At 46.4% G+C, this 24,376-nt stretch overlaps 9 protein-coding genes across 9 annotated transcripts; 4 read left to right on the top strand and 5 right to left on the bottom strand.

Annotated features, from left to right (window-relative positions):
- Positions 1 to 1,930: 1,930 nt before the first annotated feature.
- F4807DRAFT_454058 (cyclin-domain-containing protein) lies at positions 1,931 to 3,461 on the top strand (the record flags this gene model as incomplete). Its single annotated transcript, XM_048000533.1, has 2 exons — positions 1,931 to 3,193; positions 3,285 to 3,461. 2 exons carry the CDS (start codon positions 1,931 to 1,933, stop codon positions 3,459 to 3,461), a joined length of 1,440 nt encoding a protein of 479 aa, XP_047849829.1.
- Positions 3,462 to 4,686: 1,225 nt separating this feature from the next.
- On the bottom strand, positions 4,687 to 6,345 carry F4807DRAFT_471162 (uncharacterized protein; the record flags this gene model as incomplete). Its single annotated transcript, XM_048002896.1, has 2 exons — positions 4,687 to 6,217; positions 6,272 to 6,345. 2 exons carry the CDS (start codon positions 6,343 to 6,345, stop codon positions 4,687 to 4,689), a joined length of 1,605 nt encoding a protein of 534 aa, XP_047849830.1.
- A 1,205-nt stretch (positions 6,346 to 7,550) lies between these two features.
- F4807DRAFT_443553 (uncharacterized protein) lies at positions 7,551 to 8,535 on the top strand. The gene has a single exon (XM_047999562.1). The coding sequence runs from the start codon at positions 7,648 to 7,650 to the stop codon at positions 8,521 to 8,523; it is 876 nt and encodes a 291-aa protein (XP_047849831.1). The 5' UTR covers positions 7,551 to 7,647; the 3' UTR covers positions 8,524 to 8,535.
- A 30-nt stretch (positions 8,536 to 8,565) lies between these two features.
- On the bottom strand, positions 8,566 to 11,214 carry F4807DRAFT_287881 (WSC-domain-containing protein). Its single transcript, XM_047994764.1, has one exon. The coding sequence runs from the start codon at positions 11,130 to 11,132 to the stop codon at positions 8,634 to 8,636; it is 2,499 nt and encodes an 832-aa protein (XP_047849832.1). The 5' UTR covers positions 11,133 to 11,214; the 3' UTR covers positions 8,566 to 8,633.
- Positions 11,215 to 12,597: 1,383 nt separating this feature from the next.
- On the top strand, positions 12,598 to 15,052 carry F4807DRAFT_443557 (uncharacterized protein). The gene has a single exon (XM_047999563.1). The coding sequence runs from the start codon at positions 13,171 to 13,173 to the stop codon at positions 14,725 to 14,727; it is 1,557 nt and encodes a 518-aa protein (XP_047849833.1). The 5' UTR covers positions 12,598 to 13,170; the 3' UTR covers positions 14,728 to 15,052.
- Positions 15,053 to 15,172: 120 nt separating this feature from the next.
- On the bottom strand, positions 15,173 to 16,865 carry F4807DRAFT_287926 (amidohydrolase 2). Its single transcript, XM_047994765.1, has 6 exons — positions 16,653 to 16,865; positions 16,581 to 16,593; positions 16,446 to 16,472; positions 16,301 to 16,366; positions 15,750 to 16,240; positions 15,173 to 15,670 (listed from the first exon to the last, which is right to left on the bottom strand). Exons 1-6 carry the CDS (start codon positions 16,781 to 16,783, stop codon positions 15,325 to 15,327), a joined length of 1,074 nt encoding a protein of 357 aa, XP_047849834.1. The 5' UTR covers positions 16,784 to 16,865; the 3' UTR covers positions 15,173 to 15,324.
- A 1,100-nt stretch (positions 16,866 to 17,965) lies between these two features.
- On the top strand, positions 17,966 to 18,457 carry F4807DRAFT_471165 (uncharacterized protein; the record flags this gene model as incomplete). The annotated part of the gene is made up of 1 exon (XM_048002897.1): positions 17,966 to 18,457. The coding sequence occupies exon 1, from the start codon at positions 17,975 to 17,977 to the stop codon at positions 18,455 to 18,457; it is 483 nt and encodes a 160-aa protein (XP_047849835.1). The 5' UTR covers positions 17,966 to 17,974.
- Positions 18,458 to 18,976: 519 nt separating this feature from the next.
- F4807DRAFT_464795 (uncharacterized protein) lies at positions 18,977 to 19,762 on the bottom strand (the record flags this gene model as incomplete). Its single annotated transcript, XM_048002183.1, has 1 exon — positions 18,977 to 19,762. The coding sequence occupies one exon, from the start codon at positions 19,760 to 19,762 to the stop codon at positions 18,977 to 18,979; it is 786 nt and encodes a 261-aa protein (XP_047849836.1).
- Positions 19,763 to 21,272: 1,510 nt separating this feature from the next.
- F4807DRAFT_443566 (uncharacterized protein) lies at positions 21,273 to 22,050 on the bottom strand. The gene is made up of 2 exons (XM_047999564.1): positions 21,837 to 22,050; positions 21,273 to 21,784 (listed from the first exon to the last, which is right to left on the bottom strand). Exons 1-2 carry the CDS (start codon positions 21,949 to 21,951, stop codon positions 21,654 to 21,656), a joined length of 246 nt encoding a protein of 81 aa, XP_047849837.1. The 5' UTR covers positions 21,952 to 22,050; the 3' UTR covers positions 21,273 to 21,653.
- Positions 22,051 to 24,376: the final 2,326 nt, after the last annotated feature.

A 24,376-nucleotide genomic window follows, 5' to 3' on the forward strand; every position in this document is an offset into this window, starting at 1 on the left:
TTATTATTATGCAAAGGGTCGAAAAGTCAATTACTTTTATTTGTGTACGACTTGGGCAGGGAGCAATTCTATTTCTTGCTGCTTTGTTTTTATTTGATCATATTTTCCGCTAGCAGTAGCAAAAGTAACAATTGCCTGTTGCTTGCTTGCTTGCTTGGTGGTAACTTCCCTTCTTTTATGTCATACATGCGCATCTTCCGCACCTTCAATCAAATATTTCGGTAGTCCAAGCGCCTATCAGGCAAGCACACCCCGGCCACAGACGCCGAGACATCTGAGGCTTTGACGTATGCCTGCACTATCTAGCGTATCAATCTTCGCCGCCCGCCACTACCACCTTTACCATTACCTGCACCACTATTACTACCGATCTTGAAACTGGCAACCCCCGACCGCCAGCGGCAACCTTACCAGAACTTTACCACTCCAAGGTTATTACCTTACGTACTACTAACTTACTACGACAATCTCAACCTTTACAACATCCAAACCACTACAACTACAACATCGACACGTTTCCCAGTTCTTCCTCAACAATTGTCTTCTACGTATCGTCGACGACATTGGAAGACTGTTACGACCGCGAGATAATCTTCATTAATCATATCCACCTACTAGTGTATAAACGCATTGATCCTTAGTCACTTATCTTTTTGAACCTGCTTCCTGTTGCGCGACCCCGAAATTGAGGCTGTCCGCTGCACTGCGCCGACGTCCGGTAATCTTTGCTGATCTACCAAGAAAAAAAAGCGCCTACGCCCACGTCTCGCATCGCATCCTTTCATTCGATAGCGACCGGGCGAACAATAATAAATAAATGCTTACAACGTCATCCCGATTAGCATTATAATAGGTAAGCATCAAGATTTTGGTTCTTAATTCTTCCTCTCCCCCCTCTCTATCGCTTCTGTTGCTCTCCGGAATCCGTGTGCCTATATCCACATATATCTACCCGGTCCATTAGCCATCTCAGGATGAGAATTCTGGTCTCGCCTCTTCTTGTTTCGTTCTCTTTCAGCCAGCCTTAATCAGCTTCTATTCGAATATTTCTATCCTTGCGATATGTATTGGCAGTTCCAGCCAGTCAAGATGGCTGGAACACGGTGAAATTTGTGAAATGTGCCTTATCGTTGGACGGCGATTCTGGCGTTGGGCTGTGTCTGCGTCCATCTCGTCACTCGGCGCCATTGCCCGCCCCTCGATCTAATTAGTCATTTTTTATTCGCTTGGCCGCTCATCCATTCCGGCCATTTCGTCCATCCTATTTCATTCATTGAGTCACCTGTGTCTTCTCTTCAGCGAACGTGGAACCGGGGAATTGTGATGAATATTGCCACTCGGGATTGCGGTGACAATACGGCCGTTCCACGGTCCACCAGATTTTTTTCTATTTTGGATTTTGGGCCTTATCTGTCTGCGCTCGTGGAGCGTGGAGCGTTGGGCTGTCCAGATTGTGGCCCGAACATTTTCTTGTTTACCCGTTTTTCCCCACTCATCGGACCCAGACCATTCTTCGTATCTGTCAGGCCAGAGACCAAGACGGTTTAACGAGTCGCTGTCAACCGTGGCTGGCTCGACTTGACTGAACTGACGACTGTCCCGAGCTTGATCGAGTCGCGCTCCCGAGGCTCAGCAGAGAAAGAGAAAAAGAAAAAGAAGAAAGACGAGCCCCAACCCAATAACAAAAAGACAATATCACAATACAACACAATACGCTACTAGACTGATTCACTAACTCGTATACCCGCTTCATTCAGGCCTCTCTTAATAAATCCTTTGCTAGACACGACCTTGTCACATAATAATCGACCCACCAAAACCACCAAGATCACCAAAACTACCAAGTTATTAGATCTATTTTTCTCCTCAAGGCGATGCAATGGCTGCAGTAATTGGAGACTTCGTTACCGACCATACCCGGCTGCACAACATGATTGCAGCCTCTGGTTTATCGCACGAGCATTCGCGACCTCGCGAATCCTCATTCAGATCAGACTCGAGAAACCGACCGCGCGAAGTGCCCCAGGCAGTCTATTCGCCTCCCAATTCCGCAACATCATACCGATCTTCGGCATCGAGTGCGACACCTTTCAAACGATCTTGGGAGTCGACAGAAACAGTAACTGAGCAAAAACACATCTCGTCTACTGGGGGTGCCTCACGATTTCCTACGCCACCCGATTCCTCTTCGCCGAACCCCGCTTCTGAACGCGTAAGAGCACAGGATGCGAGTCTCTCGTCGTCGTCGGAATACATGGCATCGGATATCCAGACAACTGCACCAGTGGTACCTGTACCGGGTAGTTCTACACCAACGCCGACTCAGCAACAGCCCTCTCCCGAGTCCGATACGTACACGTCGCCGACCCCGCGGGTTCATGCCGACGATGCCCCGCCCCCACAAGAAGGGCGCACCGTCTACGTGCGCGACCTTGCGCACATCCAGAGCCTCGCCCGTGCCGATCTGATGAACGGTGGAAATGGCCCAGGCATACTAAACGATCCACCGCTCCAAGCGATGAAATATGAGATTAGTCAAATGCCTATAGGTGATATTATTGAGATGGTCGCCGCTCTTCTAACAAAGATCACGACCACCAACGACCTGCAACATGATGCTCTACATAGGAATGCAACGCACCAGCAAACCGCAGCCACGCATAACAGCGAAGGCACATCGATGAGCCCTCTCAGCAGCTCCGTCCTTGCGTTCCATGGTAAAAACGTTCCCGCAATTACGATCTTAAGTTATTTGAGTAGGATTCATAAGTACTGCCCGACCACCTATGAGGTCTTTCTAAGTCTTTTGGTTTACTTTGATCGGATGACGGAACGCGTCAACACCATGGTGATGGAGGCCGAGGCAACACGGCGGCAGTCCCAGACTCAGCAACCCCGCGCCCCGGCGGCAGAGACGCAACCCGGCCAGGTAGCCGACAGCGAAATGCGGGATGATGATAGCGACAGCGACGAAGCTGAGACCGACCTTGTCGACGACAGTTCTGATGAGAAAGGGACATCGAAGAGACCTAGCGAAAAGAGAATCAGGGAACCGCCACCAGCTCCATCCGCTGCGCCGGCCACTTATTTCGTTGTCGATAGCTTCAACATACATCGATTGATAATCGCAGGTGTCACTTGTGCGAGCAAATTCTTCTCGGATGTTTTCTACACCAATTCGAGATACGCCAAGGTATGTAACTCGCACAAGCGTTTCCCTGCAGTGGGCCCCAAGTATCCAAACCGTTTCTCGTTGAGCCTAAGCTAACATGTGTATTGAATAGGTTGGTGGTCTGCCTTTAGCTGAGCTCAACCATCTCGAGCTACAGTTCCTCTTGTTGAACGATTTCCGTCTTGCCGTCCCCGTCGAAGACCTGGAAGCGTATGCTACCATGCTAGTCGAATTCTACGCGCGGGAGGTAGTTGCACAACGCTCGCGGCCCCTCAGTGGAACCGAGTGAATTCATGAGTTATAATATTTGGGATAAGACGTATTTGGAATGCATTATTACCCTCGGAGGAGATGCCCTGCTTGGACTATATTCATGCACACTAGCACGCATTCACAATAAATGACACGCGCCAGCTACATCGCTAATGCTGGGGACTCTCGAGGACGTGGGAGGTATGTGAGGACGTGAGGACGTCGAGCTCGGGGTGGAAGAGACCTGGACTCGGATGTCGTAGAGGTTAGGCGGCGGCTATTGTATCAGATTTATACGGGGCAAACCCTGGAGACGATATTTTTTGGGTCGGGCTGGTGCCCTCCCCTTTTTAGAGAAGCCGGGGAGGGCGGCAAAGCAGATAGGGGGAGAGTTATCATGTGCTCATATTATTTGATACCCGGATAGATTTTTACGTCGGGCTTTACCTCCCTCCTTATGAGATTAATTCGGGACCCGCATCAGGGGTGTGTGTGTAGCTGGCTTGTGTGGTGACTGTGTCGTGATGAGTGGTCTGTGGTCGAAGTGACGGACGTGACGAATTATGTGTTTAAAGGTGAATGGGGTGAATTTAGATGGTGATTGTGTGGATTGAGCGTGGGCAAAGGGGAATTTCAATGCAGCGAAGCGTTGATGAAAATGGCCTGATACGGTTTTAGATGAGGGTCTAGGGTTGTGTGCCTGGGTTAGGAGAGGTATTTATTTCCTTCGCTGGCTTACGTTGGAAGGATTTGAGATTGTACTACTGTTGTACAAGGGCGCGAGATATTGACCAACTTGCTGGGATCACGAGGTCACTTGTTTATGTGAAGTTAGTCAAGGCAAGACACGGGGATGGTAGGGTTAAGGGGTTAGTTGGTTACTCGGGTATATTATAGATGCTAGATTGGAAGGAGCTTATATGAATGTCTTATGAAGATCAATTCGGCTTATAGGAGGGTTTTCAGCGAATGTGTGACAAAATTCTGGGTTGTGTGATACCCCTATTTTTGGACGAGGGATTTGATTATCTTCAGCTTGATGCTTTAAGAGCTTAGGATATTTATGTTCTATTTCATTCACTTTCTAACCTGTAAGTGTCCCCTTGCCCCTGACAAATTCCATTCCTTGTCTATGCTTGAGGAATTTCTAGCTGGGCATTGATATCGATGTTCGAGATATTAGTACCCTTTTTTACCCCGTTATCATATGAGTAACCAGGTGCCTATTAGAAGAAAACATAGCAATCCAATGATTTCTGATCTTATGATACAACCGTTGGATACTCGATAAACTCTAGATCTGCCGGCCATCTGGGGGGCCCGCGCTTTATGGATGCTATCTGCCCCAACCATTCCTCCATGTCATATAAGACATGCGCCGCTAGCCTCTCGTCCATAGCGCACTGCTGCCAAGTCATCGTAACACACAACTCGGTCTCCTTCACCGTCACCAGCGACACCACGAGCGCCGCCCCGCTCGCTTCCGCGCTGCTGGTGTATTGCGCGTACTTAATAGACTCAGGCCTCCCTTCGATCTCCCCATCTATCACCCCCAGATTCGCAACGGACCAGGACACCTCCCTTGGCCGGCGCTCCGCGTCGCGCATCCGTCGCTGTCGCCCCGGGACGCAGCGCATGAGTCCCACGTGATCGTTCTTCGCCCCGAGGTCCAGTTTCTCTTCTATATCGCGCCGGGCGCGGGCCGCGACGATCCAGACTTGGTCTAGCATGTTGAGGGGGAGGGGCTTGGGTTTTTCCCTGCTCGAGTCGCCGTCGGTGGCGAGGCTCGCGCGGATGGAGCTGACGAGCTTCGCGTCGAAGGTGTGCGTCATGTGCGTTGCGTAATTGGCCATTGTCTGTTCGGGCTCGAGACACGGGTTACCTGCGGGTTTGGAGCCCATCCAGCGCCGGAGGTTGAGTGCCGTGGTGCTTTTGAACGCTTTCGCGGCTGTCGAGTGCAGACGCGAGGAGAGTGAGACGAGGACCAGGGCTTGGATGAGGCCGGTTACTGTGGTGTTGTGGTCTCGACAAGATGCCCGGATGAGGTTGACGTTGTCGAGCCAAATGGTAAAGTCGCGGGGTCGCGTCTTGTAGGGGGTTAATTGGATCGGTACCCATTTTGCTAGAGAAGCTTCTCGGCGGAAAATGGGTGGTTTGAGTTCGTGCCAGAGGCTTTTGAGGGCGAGTTTTGGCGTGACTGGGAGTTTCATGACTTGCTCGATTGGTGGGGGGAGCTCTGGGGGTGACGAGGGTAGTTTTAGGATATCGCCGTCTATGAACCGATTTATGTCGTCTGTACCGGTTTCGATTTGGGCGATGAACTCTTCTAGTAAATGCTGGTGGAAGATCTTCGCGCTCACGCCGTCGCTGTGGGGAGGGTTGAAGACAAACATCACTGCAAAAGTACGATTTGATTCGCACCGTTGGATCACGACTCTCCAGCCTGGGCGCTTTTCCAGCTCGTGAAACTCGGCGTCGAGCTCGGGACCCAGTAGATTGTAATAACACAAGTTCAGGCCTTGATCGTCGTCTAGGATATGTCTCCATTCGATGTGATTGCTCAACTGAAGACTGTCTAACTGGACGAACCGAGGTGCCTTTGTATCTGCGCCCGCGATGCCGACTTGCAGAATGGGATGCTTTAAAATCACTGCAGCAACAGCGGTCCGGACTAAGCTCTTCAGCTCCCGATCAGCATCGACAAACGTTAGTCTAATGGGTAAGTAGTATTGACACGAGAGAGTTGTGCCGCGATGATGGCCCTGCATATACATTGCTAATTGGTGTTTTTCGCTGTATTCGTTAATAATTTTCTTGGATATCTGGACGTAGTAATTCAACACTTACTTGTTTCCGAGATAACGAAGCATCTTTGTTTTGGGGCCATCTTTTGACGACTTCTTCCCCCATGGAGTAGACATTATCGAATATCACTTGAGAGATGTAGTTACAAGTCAGAGAGAACGACCTTTCACACTGGGTTAAATAGTTGATAGGAAGTTGACGTATGATTTTCAGACCACACGAGCTGTGAATCCTGACAACGTTGGTTACACGAAGAATGGGAATGCAGATGAACATGATCCATTTTTTATGTACATTTCCTTCTAACAATACGATTGAGAAGCGATGAAGACCGGAATTGTATCCGACAAGTCTAAATTCCGAGGGTTCCAGTGCCACTTATACAGGTTTAGTAACTCTATAAGCGCTTGTTTGTACTGCAGATATATATTTTCGCCGTATTATATCACATCGTTAATGTAACCATTAGGGACATGTATGAGAAACCCAGGGTATCCCTCCTGGGCACCTCGTAAGACCTGTGCTGTCATAAGTGATGGGTCGTATAGTGTCAAATAGCAAGGGCAAACCACCCAGCTGGGAATGACCAGAAATCCTCATTGGCCAAAATGGGCATGGCTAATACTTACATACCTTCTTGGGTAGGTGATACACTGGGAGTATAGAGGTTGGCTACCCCCACCTATGGATCTTCGTAATTGTCGAGATCCATTTAATTCAATGATCACAGTTTCCCGGGTTGCTCTTGATACAAAAATGAGTGTTATTGTAAAGTTTTTACTACGTATGGTGATGAAGAAGCTCAAATTGCTTTCCTAATCACCTTGGTTAGGTATGGTGTGAGTGAGTGAAGTCTTGGGGTCTTCCAGCAATGCAAGCTAATCCTGTCTCTATCACTAAATATACCACAGCCAGACGTAACGAAAGCTTGGACTGTAGTTGTGGTTCTATATTCTGGTATTCCCCTCATCCTTGGTAGGTGACTAAGACGAGTTGATTATGAGGCATACGCTTGGCTTTACGATGTGCTTTACACTCCAGTCAGTGGTTGATTATAACTACCAAACTATCAACGACTCGACCTTGAGTAGGTAATGAGAGAGATCATTAACTGGAATTCGAGCATTTCATTTTATATATAACTTAAGGGTTTCTCTAGTGTGTGAATATGGATAAGTTTTAGTTCAGGAATATCCATTATCACCTATTTACGACTTTTCTGCACATAAAGCATAAATACGCACCGCAAATAGACCACAGTACAAAATACAGCATCAGAAAACATGGAGGCGAATATTGATAGACATATCCATGAGTTCATGAAAGATGTAGACGGATATCTCGACGCGAAGCAGAAATTGGAGGAACGTTTGGACCGGCCGATTCTCCTATCTCTCCACTTCACCTATAGAGACGAAATGCCTATCGAGGCGAGGCCGATCGCAATCAGACATAACATAGCTCCGTATACCCATGTGGAATCAGAGTTAGAGTGTTTCCCCTGGAATTTGAGCATCTTATTTGGGACCTCGGACGGAGTAGCCCTCAGTGAGGTAGTACCGCTATTGCCGACTAGAAGGGAGAAGACGATGTATGGCCCTCGACTTGCGAAGCTCTATCCGCGGTACGATGAGACTGAGAAGCCCGTCGACTTCCACTTCTTGGAGAACTACCATTATCGAACGATCCAGCGCCAGGATTTGGCACCTTGGGAGAATGAGATTGTATGGTGGCCTAACATCGTCGTTCGCCTTGCGGAGGTATACCATGTCATGAACAAGATTGGTGAGAATAATCCGGTCGGCGCGTCAAAATTCTTCGGTTTTCTATCTCGGCCATATGTCCGCCTTCAGGAGTACTGGATCCTGATTGACGACAAGAAGGTTGGTACGCCCGAGGATGATCTCGATAGGACTCAACAGTGGGAGGAAGAAATGGGAGATATCGATGCCGCATACGAGAGTGAAGATTTCTACGTCAAAGAGGCGTTGGAAGTATATGAAGAGGCGATGGGATGGGACACGATTATGAAGACCCCGGAGGACCTTATTGGGGTCGACAACGTGGAGACACTCAGTGATCGCGACAAAAGGAGACTGCGAAAAGTAGCCCAGTGTCTAAGGAGTTGGGGCACCCGCGTCCCAGTTGTACCTCGCGTCGTGAGGTGGGCAAAGGAGGGCGAAGGGAATCATAACATGCCACCTACTATCTTTGACCTTGCCGACCAACTGAGACCAGAACAGTCTTATAATAGTATGGGGCTGAGGACGTTTCCTGATATTGAGTTCCGCTAAATAGGGGCCACATACGGCCACACCTGAGACGGACGATCGTGCCTGAGCCTTGTTATGACATTTTGGAAACGGTTGAATCTAGGTATCTACTAGGTACTTACTACTAGCTATTAGGTAGCCTTGTAGATATTCATTCGACTACTACCACCACACCATTCCGTTATATCTCCCTTGCAAGTCATGGCGCAATCGCTTTCGCTAGCCTCCGTAGCCCCGTTGACCGGACCATCGTTATTGCAATAACACTCCTGTCCGTACTCGACACCCATGTAAGCGTAGCCTTTCCCTGAACAGTAACTCGCGCAGCTCTCGATAGTCATGCTGGAACCTGAAGTCGAACTACTGGTGCTGGCTGCACTCGCCCCTTTTCCTAGAGCTCTCCCGCTAGTCCCCTCGGTATAACACCCAAGGTATGCGTAACCACCGCTGCTGATGGTAACTAAATTGTGAGTCGCAACATAGAGCGTGTTGTTCCAGATAGAGATCCTCGAGCTCCCGCCGCACATCTGGGTCGAGTTGCCCTTGCATGCCATGTTGCAGTCCGCCTCGGCAGAGACGACCGACGAGTTTTTAGCGGCGTTGCCGCAGTAACATTCTCCACTGTATTCAACGCCGAAAAGGGCATAATTCTTAGCCTGGCAGTATGAGGCACACGAGTCGACCGTCATAGAGCTGCTGGTGTAAGAGTCTTTGGATAAGGTGCGTCCATCTGAGCCGCTGTCGGTGTAGCAGCCTAGATAAGTGGCTGTCCCGTTTGATGCCGTTAGGATGCTGGTGCTTGTCTGAGCGGATTGAGTCGATTGAGTCGTAGTTGAAGCAGATTGAGTTGAAGATTGGGTCGACGACGACTGGGTTGACGATGATTGAGTGATGTTCCAGACACTCAGTTTGGAGCTTCCGCCGCAATATTCTAACACATTTCCCTTGCATTTCATGTTGCATTCACCATCATCGGCAATAGTGGCGCTCGTAATGGCATTGCCACAGTAACACTCCTGAGAATATTCTGTCCCTGCTAGCGAAAAGCCCTTGTCTTTGCAGTAAGAAGCACACATCTCGTTTGTCATGGCTGTCGTGTTGGACGTGCTGGCCCCCGACAATGCCCTGCTGCTGCTGTCTGTGTCGCCAAAGCAGCCCAAGTATGTCGCGCTACCATTGTTAATAGTAGTGCTGGCAACTACGAGTGCCGCCACGGAATAGGAGGTATCATTCCAAATAGTTAGTAGGCTTGGTGCACCGCACCACTCCGTTGAATTACCTGCACATACCATTTTGGGCGTGCTGGAACAGTCATCCAAGGTTGTGCTGATCGAGCTACCGCAGTAGCATTCTCGAGAGTATTCGAGACCAGCAAGTTGATAACCCTGAGCCTTGCAAGTCGAGGTGCAGTATTCGACAGTCATATTGCTCGCCGAGAAGGAGTATCCGTTCAAGATTCTTGGACTGCTGTCTGCTACACAGCCAGAGTAGGCGAAAGTACTTCCGCTGAGACTGTCCCCTACAGAAGGGTCAAACATGGTGAATGGTCCTTGTTCGTCTATGTTGTTGGTAGTGGGTGTATCGTTAGGGCACACGAGTTGAACTGCACGATCGGGCCCAGTTGTGACAACATTGCATCCGGGGAGACATTCCACCATTCCCTTAACTTGCTCGTTAACAATTTGCTGACGCTCCGGGCAGTTAGTTGCGTAATAGGGTGTTTGCGACTTCGCTAATGGCGGACATTTCGAGATCTGGCCGTTGAAGCTGGAATCATTGGCACATAAATCTAGCGCCTCTTTGAGGACGGTCTCATTCCAGCCATTCATAAAATCGCCGTGGAAACCGAAGCCTGTCGGGTCGCCTTGTGAAAACACGAATCGCCCGCCTTCCTCCTTCTGTATATCATTTACGCCGTAAAGAACTTCGAAAAACAAGTGGACCAACTGCCGTGGGTGTGAAGGCGGACAGACACCATTGTCGATTCCTGACATGTAGGCCACATGGGACTGGTCGGTTTGGTAATCTCGCCCATCCCAGCATGACGGGAATTGAATTTGAGCGCGGAGACCATTGTCGCAGTCTGTTGCGAACATGTAATTCTGCTCCGGAAAGCCACCTGAACTGTTAAGGCAGTTAAAAGACACACGATCAGATATTAGACGGCCTGAATGGCTGCTATCCGAATAAGTGACGGATGTCGTGTCGTTCGACCGGAGATAGGGGTCTCCCGACACCATTCTGAAGCCGGCGGGAAAGGGTTCGATGTTGGAGGCATTTTCGCCTCGTCCGAGGTAGTATACGACTGTCCCGCCATTGGGAACCTCCTCGAAGCTTCCGTTAGCATGCTCGTAGTAGAGCTGCGGCGTCCAGTAGGCCGACTTGTCATCTTGGATCTCGCATGACGTGCACCTAGAGTTGAGGAGATCTTCATAGCTGTTGGAGAGGCCGAAGTTGCTTGCCCCTGACACCTTGTGAACGTGAGGTGAGACCGAACCTGGAAATACGTTGGGATCCAGGCGACCGGTTTGGATGAGGCCGCATGACATACGCCAGAAGGCGTCTACGCCGGGAAGGCAGACAGACGACGCTGTTAATATGCCTAGGTAGACATTTCTCGAGCTGAACATATTGAGAATGGGATGCTAGCTTACTTAAAATGAAGCTAACTATGGAAGAAGACTTCGACCTAAACCGAGAAGTCTCATATAAAGAAAAGGGGGAGGGAAAAGTTTAAGTACGCCATATCCGCCCCGTTGTAAGCACTGACATATGACTCCATCACAACGTCGCTTCACTCTAGGATAGAGCTAAATAAGATACTTCGTATCTTGGCATCATATAACGTGAGATTTATAATCTTGTTGTGGGATAATGGGCATAGAGTTGGTCCCGAGTGGCTTTTAGCGAGGCCATGGAGGCTTGAGAATCCATAGTCCAAGTCCCAGAAGTCCAGAGCTACCTCGTCCATTGATGGCCGAGAACTTGTGAAAGACCGTAGCGTGCTGTGTGACTGGGCCTAATGGAAGTAGTCTCACTATCTATGAGCGATAGAGTTCCGGGAAGCACAGGCACAACTGGCTAGTGCTTAGAGACAGCGCACGTGGATATACTGTTGATTTGAAGAGCCGGTATGATTGGTGAAAGTACGCTTCGGTTAGAACTTTTCTTAAGCTAGACCGCGATTTTAGTATAAAATTAGATATAGGTCTGGCGTTTAGCAAGCGATATCTGAGATAGCGCCGGTGGTCTTCCAGCTAGCTGGGTGTACGAGTCAGGTAGGCAGAGCACTTTTGTCACAACCTCTGCTATGGCCCTTGAGTGCCTCGGTTTAAAGTACTTTTTTCGTCCCATCTCGGGGAGATCGTAGCAACCTTGAAGCTATTCTTATCGCCGGGACGAATAGTAGAGCTAAACAGGTGTAAGCTAAGAATCGCGAGCGAGTAACTGGGACAATTATAAGGCATACTGTTACCTTGAGTTTATCTGAGGATATGCTGTCATAATTAATAGCTAGGTTTTATTGGTTCCGTAGCATCCATCTTGTCTAGTTGCAAGATTTTATCGTGGGCTCTGTAAAATCGCTTGACTACGAGAATGTCGTGATGCGAGCGGCTGAATTCAAGTTAACAATTTGTTATAATATAACCAAACATAGAGTCTTTCTTCGTCCTAACTATTTCAGCTAGGTGTTACTAGTATATTGCAATACTCGTATATATTCATGTTCATAATTAATGATCGATAACCTGTCTCGTCCGGTGTTTGTGTTTGCATTCCCGCGTGGTGTTACAATCGGGCTATCGGATACAGTAAATCAGGGGATGTTTAGATGGTTTAACTCCATTGCACTTTTTCATGTTTTCAAGACATATTGCGGATCGAGAATGCTTGATTTCTGTGTTGGACAAGTCGATGAATTTAACTATTTCGATGGATATAATCGAAACTAGGTAGAACCATCAGCTTTCAAAAGACGAAAATATTTTATTCCGAAGCCAACAAGATGCATGAGGATCTTCCTGTTTAAACTGTTTTGAGTGGGTGGGTTTCGGCATTCGTGTGGGTACTTCGTTTTCTTCTCGGCATACCTATTCTGGGTTAGAAAACTGGAAAATCGTGTGCTTTTATCGGCTAAACATGTGCTGAAAGACTAGGATCCTAGGGATTCTAAGAATATTAGCCTAATGATTTTTCTTTTCAAGATATTTAATTGTGATAAATCACTTCATGCCTGAGTAACTTGTGTCATGTAATTATTTCTTTGAGCCTCTTCTAGTAAATGGCAGCAAGGATTCATGGAGGTAGGTAAATATAGCACATATGACGCTATTCGACCGGCAATCAGCCCTTGTTGGCCCTAATGCAGGGACGGGATGGGTGCCAAGGACGGGATAGCTAAGGCTCATGTAGATCATGACGCGGGTAACGATCTGCTCATATCCCAGTCAGTAGTACGCGTCAGAACTGCCCCTTTCCCTTTTTTCAAAAATGTCTTTCAGGGCTTGATTTTTACTGCGATATTCTATTGTAGAATTTTGGTATGAAACATCTTTTTCGGGATTTTCGTTCGTTCAGAATTTGAGGCTGAAGAGCTGGTACCTATTAGAATGGTTTAGCCATTTTTTTCTCTTCGTTTCTCCACAACATAGCTTTTTAGTTATAACTATGGCACTCGTTGGTAGCCCACGGGGTTTGCGATCTCTTGTTCTTCCAATTGGGCTTGTTACTCTTGCTCTTGTGTTGGTGGCTTTATACCGTGGCATAGGCGTCAGCGACAATTTCCTACCGAACCTTCCCATGATCAATGGTGGCGGACCTAAGCAAGCTGGCGCCCATGAGAATCACCGTCCGACAAACACTCACCCACCTCCTAAATATAAACCTACACCTACCTTTGCCGCGCCATCCGTAATCGACCCGTTTCCTCTCCTTTCCCAACCGACGACGACACCCCCTCCTATACCAGAGTATAATATTCCGCGGCCTGGTCTCCATCGAGAGTATGGCCTTTCGTATACGCCACCTCTTTTCATCGGCTTCACACGCCAATGGCCGATGCTCTTGCAATGCGTGATCAGCTATCTCACAGCTGGTTGGCCTCCAGAGTCCATCTTTGTCGTCGAGAATACGGGCGTACAAGACTCCAATGCTCAAGGCAAACTCAGCCTACAGAACCCGTTTTACCTCGACCACGCGGCGTTGCGCAAGCTCAGGGTCAACGTCATACAGACCCCCGTTTTGTTAAGCTTCTCACAGATGCAGAACTTTTTCCTGTCGACTGCCAAGGCTCGATCGTGGCCGTACTATTTCTATTCGCATCAAGACATTTTAGTGTTTTCGTTCGAGGATGGACCTGATACGCTCGTCCGTCCTGGTGACAGAGAGTGGTTCTTTTATAACGAGGAGGATGAGGCGGACATAATGCGGCCCGCCGCAGCGGGTCAGGAAGGATATCGAACTATTTACGAAAACTGTCTTCGTGAACTAAACCGGACGTTGGAATCCGAGGAACGTTGGGCCTTCCGGTGGTTCCAATATGACCATCTCACCCTAGTGAACCGAGCAGCGCTGGACGCTGTAGGCGGTTGGGATTCGTTGATGCCATACTACGGCAGCGATTGCGATATGAATGCTAGGTTGGAGATGGATGGATGGACCATGCGACATCGTCGTGTAGGCATTATTAACGACGTGTCGACAGTATTGGAGGACCTCGCAGTTTTGTATCGTGATCCAAACGTCACCCCTAAGTTCATTGATCCGAACCCGGTGCCCAAGGTAGACGAGAAGCCCCAAGCGAAAGACAAGAAACCATCAAAAGAAGAGCAAAGCAAGAAGACCGAGAAGAATCATAAGAATGGTAAGAGAGACCAAGAGGCGCAGGAACAAGATGAGGAGGTCAATGGTACTGCCAGTATAAGTGTGGCCAGGTCAGTGGAGTACTTCAGAGAGCTTGTTAATGTCGGCAACGATATGGGAGCATATAAATACCGCGACGATAAGAATGCTCGCAATTCGTGGCAAAACAGCCAGCACGGAGGAGTAGGCGAGCCTTATTATTATAACCCAGAAGGGTTCTCGACTTCGTTCTGGATTCTGGCTGAAGCTGGCCGTGAGATCTTTCGCCAGAAATGGGGTCACCAAGACTGTGACTTGGTGGAGGGTACAGCCTTGAAGTTAGAAGATCAGTGGCTCGTTGAGAAGGACTGGGAGGAAAAATGAGGAAGCGTTGGTGGACCGTACGGGTTAAAGCGTATAGCTGTCTTAGAGGCGTTCTGATTTTTAGGACGGATAGGATATTGCGATGATACCACCCTCTAGATCATAGATATCTAGCAGAAAATTAGACGTAATTACGTATATATAAAATAGTAATGCCATACCTCAAATACTGTTGCTATGGCTTTTTGTGAGTACACATCTAAGGCTGGGGAGTCCTCGTCCACGGTACGATCAGAGGGAATCTTTTTGGGGGCAGTACAGTTGTAATCTAAACTTAAAATACCTATGTAAATCGGGCCGGAACTTGCTTTTAGCGATATGACGATTGATGACGCAAGATTCGTCGTTCCTGAATTGAATATTGATCTGACATAAGACATTCTTGGACAAGTAAATGATTAGTAATTACAATGATATTGCCTCATTAACATCTACCCATATGGCATGGCAGCACGTGTGAATTACCTCTAATCCCTGTATAAAACAATTTGCGGGCAGCCAAAGGGATATCTTTAAATTTGTACGAATTTATTTATTCACTTCCGGAAGTGTTTTTAGATTCTTACTCTATTGGCTACATATCGGCTCCAGTCCATATCACTTTACCCATCTCAAACTAAACACATCCGTCCCCGCCTTAGAAATACCGACTTCAATACTCCCATCCTCACTACGTATACTTGTAGGGATCTTCTCCCCTTTCCTCTCCAATACGATCTTACCCGAAGCTTCAGGTAGCTGATAGAATCGCCGTCCGAATTTGCTCAAGAAGCCTTCTAACTTCTCCTGAGTCACGTCTTCTTCCGTGATCACCCCTCGCTCAATCGCCTCTTCGAGTGCTACTATGACTAGCTGCGTCACAAAGGGCTGCGTGTATACACCCGCCGGCGCTTTGCCCTGCGCAGCCGAAGTCTTGGATTGGAGGGGATGGGGAGCGCTGTCGCTTCCACTATAACGGCGATCAATATTCTAAGAATTTCTGGCGTTTTATAAGATGCTAATCAGCTGGATGAATAACTCACAAGAAGAACTTCGGATCACCGCTGACTACAGTCTTAACCAGCGCATCTCTATCTGTTGGCTTCTTTGGGATCGGCTTGCAGAAGGCAAAGGGGTCGCAGCAGGCGTCGTCGGAAGTAAGGTACAGGTGGTGAGCGGTGATCGTCGCACCGACGGTAGGTCCGCAAGCTCGCACGGCTTCTACGGCTGCTGCAGTAGTGCAGTGCTCGAGCACGATGCGCAGTTTTGGGAACCGCTCATGGAGCGTCTTAAGAGTTGGAAGAAATGCTTCTTCTAATGTTGTGTCTTTTGGCGCGAGAGACTCGAGGACCTCTCCATGCAGGTTTAGCACCAGCCCGTGCTTCTCCATGGCAGCGAAGGTATCGTAGAAGGACTCAAGGTTTGAGACGCCAGAGTCGGAGTTAGTGGTCACCCCTTGCGGATACATCTTCACACCTGTAATGCCAGCCGCGGCAGCTTGCGCAATGACATCTGGGGTAACAGACGGGTGAAGCTATTTGGTTGTCAGACGAATAACTATTTATAAGACCTAAGATATATCGGGAAGACTGACGAAAAGTGACATTAAAAAGTTGACATCTTTGGCGATTGCGCGTAGTTTAGATTGGTAGTCGAGCACCTTAGTTACAATTAGTCAATTGCCTACTCTGATGATGATGGCCTTCTGTCACTAAATTGGCCTGCTTATAAATACATACCTGTTCAACAGTGGTAAGGGGAGGCACCTGGTTCCAAATTCATTAGTATGTACTAACAGAAACATTTGATGATATTGACACAGCTATTTTAGAATTAATTGGAATGAGACGACACCAAGTGAGAAGTCCACATACAAGATTGGGCATGCTACATTCCATAGTCAGCTCACACAATAACCCTTCAGGAGCTTGGATGAGAAGCCATACACGAACGCGGTGTCCACCCCACCTTGGCGTACAGTAGGTACCATTAACTCCATCAATTCACCCTGGCGCAGATGAACATGCATGTCTGCCGTAGCCGGAAGCTCCAGCTGCTTAATACTTTTCAACTGCATTTTTATCAATTCGTCAATGCTGATTTGGCTTTGAAGGTTTGGTTTTTGATAGCGAGAAAAGCCCCGCAGATCTAGAAATGTTTTTTAGATGAAGTATGAGGGGTCCGTAGTGGGGTACCTAATCCCGGTATTATGGTTAGGCCTTGCCATTTTTGTGGGGGTCTCAGGAGTGGGGGCTCATTTTGGGGGAGGGAGGTTGGGGGCGTCTATTCTAGGTACATCCATAATAGGGGTATTTTAAAACCCCCGAATTTGCGGCTCTTGCTGTGTAAAGGTAAACAAGAAATTTAGGCAAGAATTTCTAGTCTTATATAACTGATATGTCATCATTTATCCATCGTGATGAGACTTGTTGACATTCATAGCAATAATAGGTTTCAGAATCAACTAGTTATCTCACCAACTGGCATGAGTCTTCAGCTAGGGATTAGAAGGTAGACTATGACTTGGTGGACTAGATCTAGTAAATTGAGGAGGCAATAGTATGAAAGGCAAATGGATTTACATTGTACCAGTTGTGCTAACAATGCTCTGAACTGCAAGTGGTGCTCTTGGTCAACTAGAGCCGAGCTTTTCCGGGTGTTCTACATTATAATCCCTGACTGAGGACTTACGCCGGTCCAGGAGATGCAGGTTGGCATTTGGTCTCTCACGCACCTACACCAAAGTGGTTTCTGCGGGGTTTTCAATGATATACCTCGTTGCAATCATTTAGCCGTTCACTGGAGAGTTATAATATGATCAATCATGATAACATTGGGTAAATCTACTCGTACCATAAAGCTTCAGACACTTCACCGGCCTAGAAAATGCTGTGATTAGAATGTTATGGATTGTTTTCCATCCACATCAGGAAAGTGTCACGTAGGTAGGTATCTAACTGATGATACCTCGCAGATTGTCACCGTGATGATGAGATGGCGCTTTTGATGGAACAGTATCATTCGTCCGTAGAGCATATGATACCACTTTCTTTTTGGTCGTCACACCACCCATCTTTGCTTTTTTTCCAAACAGTTGGTGCAAGATACAGTAGGAGATGTCATACTTAAGCTCGGATGAGGGTGGATAGAATTCCGGAGAGAAACACAAAAGTACATATAAACATTTTGAGCCATTTTTCTGTACAGATGAAATGTTCTGGTTGATAAATCATCGTATATACTGCTTCCAATACTATCTCTTAACATCATGATGGAATTTCTCAGAAGCATCATTCATATTAAACCGAAGACGCCGATTTCCCCAGAAGTTAGGGATATTATCACTAGCAAGAAACACCAGTACTGCCGATTTGCCGATACTAATCAGTGGCAAGATATGTTTAAGGTCGCGCTACCAGAAGCTACCTTCAGATTTACCAAGGCAGATGGTACTTTCATCAATGAAGATGGACAGGACTACAACTTCTCATCGACAGCTGAATTCATCAAATGTCTAGGAGGAAGGAATATGCAGGGTGTTCACCTGATTGGGCCAGGGGAGTTAGAGCAGACCAGTCCTGACGAGGTGAAAGCAATCTGGTCTCTCATCTATCACGCCGGCATGAAAGAATCAAATCTCGAACACAACACGGGTGGGGGATACTATTATGAAACTTGGCGGCGGAAAGGCAATGACTGGTTCATACAAGATTTGATGCTTGAAAGGACATACTTCCAAATTGTTGGGTAACTGATAAGATGTAGCCTTTCATCTCTGTTACGAAGCAGTGGTAGCCCAATTTTGAGGACGAGCTTCTATGCCTGCCTAGGTTAATACGCTAAGGACCTCGCAAGAATGGAAGGTTGCGAGCGTTGAAGTTATGGCTACGGCGGGCATCAACTATGGTTGGCTTCGGCTATCTTCTCAAAGACGAATTAGAAGAACATAGAGATTGAAATCTGGTATTTAATTTGACTGAGTAGGGGGGAATCTGAGGAAATGAAAGCTTTCTGTCGTAAGTCTAGTAGGTTAGCTAAAGCTGAGTCAAATATTAGAAATGTGGAAAAGGGGCGTCGAGGTGGGGGATGCTGCTATATAAAGAACAATATTGGATAGAAGATGGATAATTACACATGGAATTGAGTGACTGAATTTTCACCTGATTTTGGTGGTGGTTGTCGATGCTGTTAGAGGATTCGCTACATACCTTATTAGAACGAGTTCCATGCTTTCCATTGACCGTTAAACTAGAATCATATCTAGTAATTATCATGCGTCATGCCCGCCGAGCAGCGAACCCTTCTCCCTCTTCGTCCGTTTCAAGTCACGCGGAACCGTGATCATCTCCTGGTCCTCAATATTGCCTTGGGCGCCAGCATCGGCATTTCTTCCCTTTCTCTTTCTCTTTCCAATTTTCTCTGTCGGATGCGATCTTCCACGAGCCTGAGCGAGCTCTTCCTTGTGCGCCTCTTTAACCTTCTGCTTCCACTGCTTAGATCGTGGGATTGACGAGTTCTCCGCGCGCTGAAGGACTAGGCCTTCCATCATGTCGACAATTTGCTGGGGCTCGGTAGTAGTTTGCGGGAGAGCCAAGTGCGAATAGGGGGCGTAGTCACTCTGCGAGCTGCGGAGATAGTCAATCCACGTGTCGACGGCCTGGAAGAGAGATTCGTCGCAGGTATCAACATCAGGAGATTGTATGATTTTGAATGCGTGGTATTTCTCTCTGGCTTCGCTGATTTTCTGGACAAGTCTCTCAAGAAGAGTCTCGGTAATTTCCGCATCGTTCTTAGCCCAACTAACGTGCTGCTTGACGTCGGACCAAAAGTTGTCCCAGCCAAATTCGTTGATCACGTCCCGACGAGCATGGCAAGCTCGGTAAAGGTCTGTAAGTTCGACACGTATAGTCGATGCGATAAATTCTTTGCTTGGTATATCTCGGTAAAGAGCGGACTTCAGATCTCTGTTCCACACACAAGGCAGAAGAGGTGCGGGAACGAAGACAAACCCCGCTCTTCCGAGCACCTTCCTCAAGGATTTGCGAGGCGGCCACATGGTGGATGAGTTTACTAGTGGAGAGTGTCTCAAGTCTCCATGTATGGGAAGAATGTGTTTTGAAAAGGTTGATAGTTGTAGGTAGGAAAGTTGTGTGAGAAGTAAAGTTGAGTAGGTACCTATGCTCAAGTAATTTTTTTTTTTTTTTTTTTTTTTTTTGGATAGAGATAGCCTATGCTTCTGGTGACAGCTTGCGGATGAGACGTTTTTAAATTGAGAATGGTGGGTTGCTTTATGATACATGATAACATAGAGTTGATCACAACGACGTTGTCGAAGAATTCACAGAACGGAACATGAAGTTAGTCCACACGACTTGGTCACACGTCAAATTACCCATGAACTTTACCTACCTAACTGTTGTCCGCAATTTTATGTATATACGTACTTACTAATATAGGAATACTACTCTCATCAATACTGCCGAGAGATAATCTCTATGCTCAGTGCTTAGGTAACTAGTCCTTTGATTTATTCTAGGTATCTATTACATCAAGATATTTAAGAAGACTCTCTGGTGGCGTCCTTGCCTTGCTTAGGTCCTGATCGAACCTGGGCAGGCTCCAAGATCTCCTCTTGGGAAGGCGATACATCCCTAGACTCTTGAGAGATCTCTACGACTCGAGCCAAGTCGAATGCTGTTCAGTTATATAGCGGCGCAGGGCCTATAATACGTAAATACTGCTGGAGGATGGTCGCCACAACATATGAACACGAAGTCCTGTAACAAATATGTCTATTGGTTACCCAGTGAATCAGACCTGGAGTATCATACCTATTGTAGTGCGACATTTTCAATCCATGACTTGATCACCATTTTGTGATTAAATACCTACCCATCTGTCGACGATGGAATTATCACATATGTAGAACAAGAGCACAAGTTATAACCTACGCCCGGTACTACAACAATGCAAGTTTCAAGCTGATCACAAAGATCATGACTAGCTGGTGCACGGGATTCAATAATTGTGGTCTAGAAATGTTATTAATTCTGCAACAGAAATAAAACTAAAGCACATCTATCTAGGAGAATCACATTGCAGTTTAACCCCAACCCCAACCCCATGATTACCTAATCATAGGCCTAGGATCGGGGTTAGGGTAGGTAGATAACCCCTGACGGGTAGTTTTCCTATTCGTTATGGAGTCTGCCATCTCAGACCTGGTGCCAAGCCTTTGTGTTATCACAGCCGGCCACATTATTCAAGGGATTTGTGGATGTGGGGGTGGTAGGTATCTGATGATCGTCGAGCGTGAGTGCTCTGGATTTATCGGCATTATGTTCAGACCTCCTCTGTGGCTATTAATACTAGCCATTTTATAGGCGGGTTACTTGTTGGACGAGTCCCGTGGGTTGGCTATCTTATATCAACCTTCCTATTGCTGGTGCGGCTTGGATAGCCCTGAAGTTAGTTCTAAGGGTGCGTTACAGGAAGCTTAAATGCTTGGTTGGGTAGTAGTGCGTTTGCGTGGTGTTACTGCTGGAAATATGATGCCATTTACAACATCTTTCTATTATGCTATACTGCCAAGAAGCCATTGATACCTTATGTTCGAACATGGGAGTCCCGGAAGGACAACAAGGGACGATTTGTCAGAACCTTCAACGATTTCCACCATGTAAATAATTATCTATAGCACTGATGACATCTAAAGCAGGCCACAAGAATTTCAGACACCTAGTTCCTGGCATGAGGAGTACGTGTAATAGCGATACATAATCTTTGGAAATGTTTGATGGAGTCCCGAATACAAAGGTGTTCAATTCGGCTAGACTAGAAACAAATATCTTGATGATCCAACTCTAACAAGTTTGAAAACGAACAATAGTGCTCCCGATTAACCCATTTATGATAGCGGTGGCGATGTTAAAATGCATAAGGGCGGCTTAGATGATACAGAAGTCGCACGGTAGCGGACACGGGATGCAGAAGCAGAAGCGCCCCGGACAACAGGAGCTCCGGTCTCCACCGCGTAGGTTTCCGACCTCGGGCTGATCGGGCTGGGGACGTTGCGGATCTGCCGAGAGGGTTAGTGAATCGGTACGGTCAAAATGCAAAGGATTTCTTACCCATCGCCTGAAGAGCTATGGGTTGTGTGCTTTGAATCGACTGAGAAGCTGTCGGGCCGGCGGGTTGCGCGGCTTGGTTGTTGGAAGTCTCTGGCTGCGATGATGACGGCGACATATTTGATACGTAAAAAGTTGTTATCAGTTAACAGTAGGTATTGCGGTATTGCATAGGAATTGGGGAAGTATGTATGTTGAAGGTTGAAATGAAACCCTGAAAATGGCATCTGGAGTGAGCGGTGAGTACCTAGGTACATACTTACATCCATGTTTGGTGGCACCAGGTTCCGCGTAAGGCAATGACGTCACGTTTTATGCGCTTGCCCAACCACCTTTTATTTTAGCTCCTACTGCTCCTAGAACTTGACTTGAAGCTTCGTTGTCTAGTAGCTTGGTTTACGTAATTCAACAACAGTGGAAGTATTGGAAAGTACGGCCCGCATATTGAAGATCATATTGAGGCGATTACCTCTCGAATTAAAACCAGCAAAATACAAGATTTTTATTGCCCTCATCGTCTATGTAACTTAAAAATCCCGTTTTTTACAATGTACCAACCCTCAATCATGACTCATTAAGGCTCAAAACTGGTTTACATACCTGGTATCTACCTACATATCTATACGTCTGTCTTGATCCTATTCACTCTTCTGAAGTGAACCTCATCAATTATATATCAACCGCGGAAAGCCTCGCTTGCGTTGATCGTGGTGTTGGTGCTTCTTTCTCTTCCCTCGAAGGCTTAGCTATGTACATAACCTTTTGCTGGCTCGTTGGCATCGCACACGCTGCATCGCCGACAAGCACACATTTGCACGCCCATTCAATGCGATCTAGTTGTACAATCTCAAGGGGCTTTGCCCATTCTTTGCCTCCTGGATTTATAATAAAGCTGCATTAATACCTCACTATTACCTACTAACATTATAGTGACACTTTGAAGTAGCCAAGCCGCTATTGGGTTGCATTCCAGCCTCGAATTTTCATGACCACGCTGCGGTTTATGAAAAAGACTGCCGGTAATAGCTATCCTACACACCATAATTTCTAAAATTTCTTCAAAATTCCCCGTTGGCTTGTTCAGAAGGCTACGTTCTGTGTTTCAGGGTTATATACTGTAGGTACTATCCATGGACATCTACCTACTCCTAGTAACAAGCCTAACCTCCCAATACAACCAGGTGACACTCATGACGTGCGTCTCTCTCAACAATTCATGTCTTACTATTGCTTGATTGACAATGTGTCTATATCATTATAACATTTTACCAGGTATCATACCGGGAAATTTCTACGTTACAGGCCCTTCAACGAAGGCTCATCTACAATTAAAAATCAACTCCTCCACACTGTCCGTAATACTTCGAGGTAAACGAGAGCATAATTTAGGCAACTCTTTCTCTAGAAGACGGGCACTTGAATCAAACGCGGCTGTTCTTTCTCTTGTAAAATACCCGTTGAGTAAATAAGTACTCATTTTCTGTACATCCAATAATATATAAATATATGGTTACGAACCTGATGATTGAGTGTGAGAATACCCAATGAATTGTCTACCCACACCTTTGGCCGCTCGCTTAGGGAGAGCCTGTGGCTTGTTTCTGATACGCAATGTCACGAGGCGGAACCAAGAGGCAAGGGAAGAACGACGTTGTTGCGCGAAGGGCTCTAACCAATCCCTTCCAGGGGATGCAGTATACATACGTGAACCTTCCATTGTCTACAGCCAAGGGCCAACTGCCAACAGGGCGGCCTTGTACAGGCCGACTCCCGATCCTTCTGGGCTACTGGCTAACCCTGGCGAGACCTCTGACTACCAGCTCTCGCGGAGGAGGCTTCTGACACGCAATCTAATATCTCGTGACCACGGTCATCTAACGCTTGAAAATATCTTTTCGTTCGGATTAATTCGCTTTGCTTCGGCACGTCCGATGTCAAGGCAACTAGGTAGGTGTATGGTGAAGCACTCATGTTAAGAGGCTGTCAGGTTAATTCAAGCATGGATTGAGCTAAGTCAAACATCCTAGTCACGGACCACCCTTATTTGGACCGCCATTTTCCCATATAAAACCACTAAAATTCAACATTTGTAATTAATTTAACAAAATAAATATAAACATTCCGTTACAAGATATAAGTTCTTTATTAATTTTAATGTATATAATTTTAATTTTATAATTTTTATATTTTTTTAAAAGTGTTAAATTAAATAATAAAATTACGTTAATAATAATATATATAAAATACGTGAAAAATTATTAAAGGTTATAATTTTATAAATATTATATATATAAATTTTATTTTATTTTTAATTGTTAGGATTATAATACGTGGTTTCGATTAATAAATTAAAATTTTATAACCCGTACGATTTAAAATAAATTATTTTAATTTACCCTTACCGTTTACGTAATATAATTTTAATTTTATATATAATTAATTTAATTAATATATATTTTATACACGTTATTAATACATTATTTAAACTTTATTAATATTAATATTTTATTTAAAATTTAAAATATATAAATTTTATTAATATT

The sequence above is a fragment of the Annulohypoxylon truncatum genome (genome assembly GCF_022578515.1).
Source record: "Annulohypoxylon truncatum strain CBS 140777 unplaced genomic scaffold F4807scaffold_44, whole genome shotgun sequence".
Taxonomy (NCBI): domain Eukaryota; kingdom Fungi; phylum Ascomycota; class Sordariomycetes; order Xylariales; family Hypoxylaceae; genus Annulohypoxylon; species Annulohypoxylon truncatum.

Coding starts and splice junctions, on each gene's coding strand:
- F4807DRAFT_443553 (XM_047999562.1), top strand. CDS start 7,648: ATGCCTATCGAGGCGAGGCCGATCGCAATCAGACATAACATAGCTCCG.
- F4807DRAFT_287881 (XM_047994764.1), bottom strand. CDS start 11,132: ATGTTCAGCTCGAGAAATGTCTACCTAGGCATATTAACAGCGTCGTCT.
- F4807DRAFT_443557 (XM_047999563.1), top strand. CDS start 13,171: ATGGCACTCGTTGGTAGCCCACGGGGTTTGCGATCTCTTGTTCTTCCA.
- F4807DRAFT_287926 (XM_047994765.1), bottom strand. CDS start 16,783: ATGCAGTTGAAAAGTATTAAGCAGCTGGAGCTTCCGGCTACGGCAGAC. Junction 16,367..16,445: donor CCCTTACCACTGTTGAACAG/GTATGTATTTAT, acceptor ATTGTAACTAAG/GTGCTCGACTACCAATCTAA. Junction 16,241..16,300: donor ACTTTTTAATGTCACTTTTC/GTCAGTCTTCCC, acceptor ACAACCAAATAG/CTTCACCCGTCTGTTACCCC.
- F4807DRAFT_443566 (XM_047999564.1), bottom strand. CDS start 21,951: ATGTCGCCGTCATCATCGCAGCCAGAGACTTCCAACAACCAAGCCGCG. Junction 21,785..21,836: donor CATAGCTCTTCAGGCGATGG/GTAAGAAATCCT, acceptor CCCTCTCGGCAG/ATCCGCAACGTCCCCAGCCC.